The sequence below is a fragment of the Dipteris shenzhenensis genome, chromosome 18 (assembly GCF_047967505.1).
Source record: "Dipteris shenzhenensis isolate YYH24624 ecotype China chromosome 18, Dip_SZ_1.0, whole genome shotgun sequence".
In the NCBI taxonomy this organism is placed as follows: Eukaryota; Viridiplantae; Streptophyta; class Polypodiopsida; order Gleicheniales; family Dipteridaceae; genus Dipteris; species Dipteris shenzhenensis.
Genome location: NC_141613.1, coordinates 35,054,992 through 35,063,430, shown reverse-complemented (window position 1 = coordinate 35,063,430; position 8,439 = coordinate 35,054,992). Strand labels below are relative to the sequence as shown.

At 43.7% G+C, this 8,439-nt stretch overlaps 1 protein-coding gene across 1 annotated transcript; it reads left to right on the top strand.

Moving 5' to 3' along the window:
- Window positions 1–1,963: 1,963 nt before the first annotated feature.
- LOC147891160 (anti-muellerian hormone type-2 receptor) lies at window positions 1,964–2,877 on the top strand. Its single transcript, XM_087389786.1, has one exon. The coding sequence runs from the start codon at window positions 2,045–2,047 to the stop codon at window positions 2,573–2,575; it is 531 nt and encodes a 176-aa protein (XP_087245912.1). The 5' UTR covers window positions 1,964–2,044; the 3' UTR covers window positions 2,576–2,877.
- Window positions 2,878–8,439: the final 5,562 nt, after the last annotated feature.

Here is an 8,439-nt window from a genome sequence, read left to right as displayed (position 1 = left end):
AAAGTGGGGGATTGGCAGGGGTTTGAAAGTAGGGCCCCATGGAGCGAAAATTCACTGTGGCTTGACTCTGATAGCCGCGGCTAGAGTGGAGCCTCCAGTTTTTGGTTCACTTTCTTTTTCTCTTTTTTTGGGCAAAAAAGTAATGTGTCTTTATTGCTTTATATCATGTAATACATCAAAAAGATAGAAGTAGAGCTGTTTGTTGTGGCTAAAAGAGCCCTTACATCCTGAAGAACAACAAAAGTATAAAATCCCAAGAAAGTCTGAGTGACTTTTCAAAGATGAAAGGAAAAGCTAGAAGTTTCACTTTCTATCGCGATGCCCTAGCCCACCCCATGGATGTATCAACTAAATTTGCTATATCTGGAGAGAGAGGAGCACAAGTGAATCCTCCAGTTGCTAAGGGCTCAGCCCATTTCCTAAAATGAGTTAAACTTCCGTTGCGAAGCAATTTTGCAGGTTCCTACTTGTGGAGTCAGATGTTCCATACTCCACACCATGGGGACCTGCTCTTAAGGTGGGTTTAGACCACCCACCTAGCCAAGTATCAAAACGTTGCTTGTCTGAGTTATCCCGACGGAAGGGAGCCACCTCCCCTTGCCCATGCAACCTGCCAGTGTGCACAAGCTAAAACTTCAGCACCATCCATGAATCAAAGTTGTTCGCAGGCATGTAGTTAAGACCATCCTCCAATAATGATCCTCCTTGCAGCATTTATGACAAGATGGTAGCCATTTTGGTGTAAAAAGGTGAGACACTAGCCAAGCGATTTGGGAAAAATGGCCGGGCAGGTGGTGTGAACCCAACCTCAAGCTCTTTACACATGAGGTGCCCATCGCTGGGTTATCATTTAAACCAATAGGAGGTGAGCTATTTAACGATTTATACACACACACCACCCATGACCAGACCTTCCAGTCCTGTGGACTCCACGTCCTGCCCTCTGTGGGCAACCAAGCTTGGTTACGGGCATCCTTCAAATCTGCCAGTCACCTTTGCCCTTCTGTGGGCAACCAAGCTTGGTTACGGGCATCCTTCAAATCTGCCAGTCACCTTTGTTTTTCAGGGTCCTGTAAATTTCCATCATTGGGTAAAGGGGTGCCCATGGGTGGGCAGTCAATTTTTTAAAACCCATATTGCAATGGGGTGCGCCAACTACTTAGGACTCTTTTTGGGCGCCCATACATTAGGCTATACTTGGGCACCCTTGGCATGAGTAAACAGCCTTTGAGGCTGGTTTCACACCACTCGTTGATCATTCTACAAAAAGCGGTGTAAAGGCTGTCATCTTGATTGCCCAATAGGAGCGACGAGCCCGCACACTAACACAAAAGATTTGTGTTCGGGCCCAATGAAGGTCGCTCCCACTCATGGCCAACTCCCCCAACCACTACCATTCTAGCTCCTCCAACCGTTACACCAATCACACGGTGGTGAAATCAATTAGGAGCCTGATGACATGCCCTAGTGCATGGCCTAAAACTCTTTAAGGTCAGGTAGTGGGAATAAGCCGTTATCGACAAAGGGTGGACAATCACCTTCGTCTTCCTATGGCTAAAGCTATGACTATGGAGAGCCCCGGCTTGCTTATTTTATGTTGTCCCTTTGGTGAGTAACCCATGTCTTCTCTCACTTGGGCAGGTGCCGGGCAGTGTGTGTTACCTTGAGGCAGTCCAACTGCATAGGCGCTCTCTAGCAAATCCACGAATGATGCGTGGCAAACATCAAGCCATGTCCTTCTAGAGCTTGGTGCGATCTAAGGGTAGGATCACACCATGTGGCGGCTATCCTCGAAAAGTGTTGCAGTCCTCTGGCCCAATACGAGAGATGGGGCCGATGAAGGCCGTGTCCCCTTCAAGCGCTGCATGACTGGCCCATTCTATCTCTTCCAACTAATCACACGCGGAGGGGCCCCTAAGACGACTGGCCCATTCCATTTGTTACGCCGGGGGTGGAAATGAACCACCACACTTGGAGATCATCTTCCAAGTGGGAAAAAGCGGTGTACAATCACTTCCCTCCTCCTTCCCCTGTGGCGAAAGCTATGGCTATGGCTATGGCGATGGCTATGGAGAGCCTCGGCTCCTCTGCCTTCTTCCTTGCACCTCCATCTCTGCGTCTCTCCCGACCCATATCCTCTGCCTCTTCGAGATCGCTCACAACTCGCCCATATTCCTTTTCTATCCTCTCCAAGGCTCAATTAAACAGCTCCGACGACTCCCTCGGTGCCCCCGGCATTGCCGCCGTCGCTGGCGGACTCGTTGGCAACCCAGTGGTCGCTTGGTCCCTCTACACCCTCAAAACCACCGGCTGTGGTCTCCCCCCTGGCCCTGCCGGCTCCATTGGAGCTCTGGAGGGTGTTAGCTATTTGGCCATTCTTGGTATCATCGGGTGGTCTGTCTATACGAAGGTGAAAACGGGTTCTGGGCTTCCTAGCGGTCCTTTCGGTCTGCTTGGAGCGGTAGAGGGACTGTCTTACTTGACCGTTCTTGCCATTGGCGTTGTATTTGGCTTGCAATACTTGGATTACGGTTACATACCGGGTCCAGTTCCAGGAGAGCAGTGCTTTGGTTGAGAAGCTTGTCACAGTGCTGCGATGCCTTTCGAGTTATTCAGTGGCTTTGTAAAGAAACCCCTTCAACTTTGTTCATAAAGTGAATTACTCTGTCATACAATTGTGTAAGTCTATTAAAGGGGCGCATGTACAATAGTTTCTTGCATTGAATATCAGCTGGGTTTTGTTGGACGGCTGATAATGTTTATTGAGAGTTATGGTACACGTTTCTCTATTATGAAAATGGAGAAATTTGGAAGCTGGTTTGAAATGAGAGAAATGTACAATGTAGCTGGCTCGATATGGTTTTCCTTACAGTGGGAGCCTTATGAAGTCATTTTGTTTCAACCAGTTTCTTTCTACCAATTTTTCTTTTGCAACCATTCATTGTAATAATACTAGGTTGACAAAATTTTGGGAGTGCTGAATTTGTGATCCCTTACCTTTTTGTTACCCGTCATAAGGTGGGTACGTGGCTGTATACGTACTTGTTTCTCTTTTGTTCGTATCGATTTCTGATGCTCCCCCATCCTTGTCTCTTCTTTGCTTCTTTGATTCACCTCTTCAGTGTTGTCCATCCTTTGCCACTACCTGGTTTCAAGGGCTGCTGCTAGAATCAGGATGGAGGGTGAATTCGTGCTCTGAATTTCTTCAAGAATCCACTGTATCGTCTGTCATGATTTTTCTTGTTGAAGAGCTTTCAAAGGACTCTTTTTAGCTCCGTTGGAGTTAAGGTCATGGTTTGGATTTTTAAGTCCTATCCATGTAACCTCAGTGTGTAGCTTAATGGTTTGAATGCATTTTAGAGGCAAATCCTAGATTTAATATATTTAAATTCAGCCCTTGTCTTCATAGTATATAATGTTATTGGTGGATCTTAGAAAAGGGGGAAGGAAGTAGGAAATGTGGAGGTGAGAGCAGAGGCAGAGAAAGAGTGAGTAAAAGCCCACGACAAGTGAGCCTTGTAGAGAGGCTGTATCCTCACATGGAGCAGGTACTCTCAAACATCACTGTGGAAGTACCGTGTGTGGATAACATAAATGAAGTGAGGAGGGAGCAGGGAGCTACGATTGAGGAGTTGTGAATCTTAGAGAGAGGCTTTATCTGAACATGACAAATGCACTAGCACAACTTCGTGGAGGAATGAGGTGACGTGAATCTGAAACGTCTGAATATTTAAGTCAACTAACACACTATACTAACTGATGTGAACAAACATGGGAATGGACCTTAGATAATGAGGTTGTGCTCGATCATGCAACACCCTACTGGTAACGAGGAGTAAAGCGTTCCCTTAATGTCAGTGACTTCCTGTCTCCCTGAAGGTTAATCCTCATGTAAGTCAACGTGCTTAGTATATTTTCCCCTCACATTGGGTTCAGGCGTCCCTAGGGTCCTGACTCTGTATCCTAGCGTATCACAGTTTACGTTGATATGATAATTGTTTGGTTTTTAGGGCTTTGAATCCCCAGCGTGCCGCCCATAACTATTGGATGCCATGGGTAAGGGGCTGATGTAATGAGATTTCTGCTCCCTTTCAATATGTTCAGTATTCCTTGCGATCCTCAAAAGAATTAACATTTTCACTACCAGGAATGCTCTGGTTGTTGTCATTACCAAGCCTTTTGGCCTCTTTTGTTTTACAGGGGTTTGTACCCTCATTTTGGATGCAGTGTTAGGCAACAAATTCTTGTTGTGCACGACATTATAAAAGCAGTGGAAGCCTACAAAATTTCTTGTTAAACTCAATCATATCTGTCAATCAACACCACTAGATGATTATCCCGTCAAACTATGACAACAGGTTCCAAATGTTGGAAGGGCCTAGCTAATGAGGAGTCTTTCTTAGCATCCAGAATCAACTGTCCTGATTATCCTTATTTGCTGTATTGATAGCAGCCTGTCACTGAGTATTTCTTGCAACAGACAGCATGGGCTGCAATCACCCTTCCCCAGGCACACGTCTTCTCTCGTCCTTGCTTATCACGGCTACGTATGTTGATGACAAAATATCTGTTGAATGGAGTTGTTAAACAGCATCCATCTTTTCCAATTCGTGCGAAATGGTTTAATGGGACAGTTGCATATTAATAAACCCCCACTGTGGCTGCTGCAACGTGCTCTTCCATGGCTACTCTCTGCATCCTTCTTGGCGTGGAGAGCTATCTCATTGTCTTCACCGTGGCTGCTCTCTGCCCCATCCTTTCTGGCCTTGAAGCTCTCTCGGAGCTCCTTCATCACCGCTCTGGTTTTTGCATTCTCCCTTTTCAGTTCCTCCATCATCTGGTTTTTTTCAATGTTCAACGCGTTCTGCATCATCGCTCTAGTTTCTGCATTCTCCCTTTTCAGCTCCTCCATCACATGGTCTTTCGCATCATTGCTAGCTCCTTGTCCGCGATGTCCCCTTCAGTTCTAACTTCTTCCAGCCTATCCTGGAGCTCCTTAATGCACTTCTCTGCTTCTTCTCTTCTATGCCTTTCCATGTCAACCATTTTTGCAGCATCCTCAGCTTGCTCTCGTGCCTGCACGCTCTCTCTTCTGCCTCCTCTACCTTGGCTTTTGCACGCTCCCTAAGAATTTTCTCAAGTTGTGTTGTCTTTGCTGCATGGATGGCTTTCTCTTGTAGAAAATTCACCTTTTGAGACATCTTCTTATCGTATTACTTAAAAATCCCTTTGAGGGTAGATGTCATCAGGTGCATTGCAACTCCAGTGGACTAAGATGACAATTTGGATTTGCCATCCACGCAATTCTTCAAGTTGGTTATCACGCTCTTGGAGATCGCCCTTGAGAAAGAGACATCACATCCTTTCAGTTGCTCTACTGTTGCTTGAACTTGCTAGAATCCTCTCGTATCAAGAAAGAAGTGCATTGTCTGTTTCTGTACATACTGGAGGTCTGTTCGCGAGTTAGAAATCTTGACTCCACCATCTTTACTAATTTGAGCGTTGAGGTATACATCTAGAATATTCTCTCTCTTCCACTGCTTCTCGAAGAAGTGCTTGCAATTGCCTCCAGGAATGCCTAGCACATTTTCAATCATTCTTTCAACGATGGTAATCTTTTGACCTTGACAGACTATTTGTCCCTCCTTCACATTCACGTCTTGTACTAGCTTGGTGAAGTAACTGTTGAGAATAAGGCCCTTGTTGGTGGGGCAAGAGATCATTCAACCCTCTGTAGAATGTTTTTGTTGGTTTTTTTATGCTGGCTCAATGTTGACTTGTGATTTGTACAAGTTGAATAATTGTGATCCGGTGTTATGTATAAGGCCCTTGTTGGTGGGGCAAGAGATCATTCAACCCTTTGCATATTAAAACCAACTCCATGGAACCGGGTAGGTAGGACAAAGCATGATTGGGCTGGGGCAACATGTGTTTATGGGAAGATTATATGTGGATGCTATGATGAAGCAATGCAGTGTTATTACTTCTATTGAACAAAAAGCTTGGAGGAGGGGAGAGGACTCTTGAACTATTTCAAAGGATGCAAGACAAGGGCATTAAGCCAGACAAGTGCACATTTTTGTGAATCTTGAAAACATGTGGCAGTCTAGGAGCCTTGTGAAAGGGCAAGTTAATCCACGATGTCATGGTTAGAAGGAGTTGAATCTAATTTAGTCATTAAGAACATGCTTGTTGACATATATGCAAAATGTGGGAGCTTAGATGAAGCACAAAAAAACTTTGACAAACAGCAAACTTGAGATGTGAGCCCCATGTGATTAAATTCTATCATTTTGAGGCATCTCAGCCGAATTATCAGCATAGCCCACAAGTCTTATAGGGCATACTCTAAAAATATGGCAGGCATATCCACACCCTCTAATGCACATCTATGGCTCTGCTGGTTGACTCCTTTAGCCAAATGTGTTCATGTAGTAATTAACTTACTCTATGTCTTCTGGATGCCTTGCAACACCTATGCCGTCTGAGAGTCATCATGGAATTTAAGTCCATAGAATCTTCTCTGTGAGTTTCTATTCAGGGTTACATGTCTAGGACAAATAAATTACTTTGTCAATCTGTTAACTCCATCACCCCCTTTGTGTGCTTGAGCCATGACAGACATCCTATTCCTTAGCTTGAGTCTCGTGGGCATGGGAAAGTTGGTGGCTAGATATGTCGACCACACACTTGGGGGACTTCTCAACGTGTTTATCACCAAGATGTATGACCAAGACATATTGGGAGAATTGGATATGGCCATAAACAATCATCAGTAAGAGAATCAGTGTGATTAACATAATTATCAGCATAGGCCACATCTTTTATAGGGAACATGTCCATCAACAATCCTCAGTAAGAGAGTCCCATGCAATGAAGATCTGTCATTTTGAGGCATCTCAGCCAAATTATTAGCATAGCCCACAGGTCTTATAGGGCATACTCTAAAAATATGGCATGCATATCCACACCCTTTGATGCCCACCTATGGCTCTGCTTGTTGACTCCTCTAACCAAATTTGTGTGTTTTGGATGCCTTGCAACACCAATGCCATCTAAGAGTCATGGCATTTAAGTCCATATAAGCTTCTCTGTGAGTTTATATTTGGTGAATCGTGTCCAGGACAAATAAATTACTTTGGCAATCCCTTAACTCCACATCCCCTCTGTGTGTTTGAGCCATGATAGAAATCCTATGCCTCAGCCTAAGTCTCATGGGCATGGGAAAGTTGGTGGTCTGATATATCCACCACACACTTGGGGGACCATTCATCAGGTTGCATTCAGAGCAGCAGGCAATGAGTGAAGGCTTAGAAGAGTGTAGAGTAATCCATGCTACTGTTGCTGGGAACGGATGGCTGTTGGATAATGTTGTGGGGAATGATTTCATCATTTTGTCTTGCAAATGCAAGAGAATAGAGGATGTGAATGCATTGTTTGTTGCAGAGTGCTACAAGTGATCTGCTAGAGTATAATGATTGCTACGTGTTGGCAAGGAGGCCTTGCTTCTATTTGCCTTATGGATTTGTGAGCCATTGTTACTGTCCTAGAAGGGGGTCATGTGACCTATGTTAGTTGCATTGTTTCTACAGTAAGATGTGATCTCCTGGAGTGCCTTGATTATTGTGTGTTGCCAATGAGGCCTTGCTACTATTTATCTTATGGATTTGTGAGCCATTGTGATTGCCCTAGCACATGATTGAGTGATCCATGGCACTGCTGCTAGCAACAGAGGGGAGACAGATGTTGTTATGTAAGGAATCTATTTGCATGGAAGTTAATACTTCTAGTTGTGCTGAATAGACTTGGCTATACATATCAAAATATTCAGATTATGCAATTTATTAGTCTGTTTAAGATTTACATGTAATTTATTTGTACTAGATTTCATCATTAGGAGAGGCTGTAATTAAGAGAGTTCATCAGTAAAAATATATTTATTGGGAGACTAATGAGTTTGAGAGAGGTGTGAAGATGCAAACCTTTTCTCTTAAAACAACTTAGCATTGAATCGAGGAAAATGAAATACATCGGGCATACCAACAATCTAACAAGGCTTATAGAAAGCCACAAAAAATACCCTCCACCTAAGATGAAATCCGACATTGAAAATTTTAGTCCTTTTGAAGATAATTTTATTGCAGATATGTTGGTAGAATCAAGTAATATGGACAAGGCAATTACACTAGAAGAAAAATACATCTCACAGTTTCATACAACTGGAGAACAAGGATACAACCACCTCAAAGGACACCCTCCATATCAAAAGAAATACTACTATTTGAAATGTCGCAATCTCATATAAATTAATTTGTGTAAATAAAAAACCACAATAGTATTGTGTTAGCACTGTTTCTCAACGATTCTCTTATTTAAATTTTGTTTTACAAGAAATTGCTCTTTGATAATTAGAAGCTCTTTAATATCTTGGACATCAGT

Excerpts from the sequence above, each read along its gene's own strand:
- LOC147891160 (XM_087389786.1), top strand. The coding sequence starts at position 2,045 with ATGGCTATGGCTATGGCGATGGCTATGGAGAGCCTCGGCTCCTCTGCC.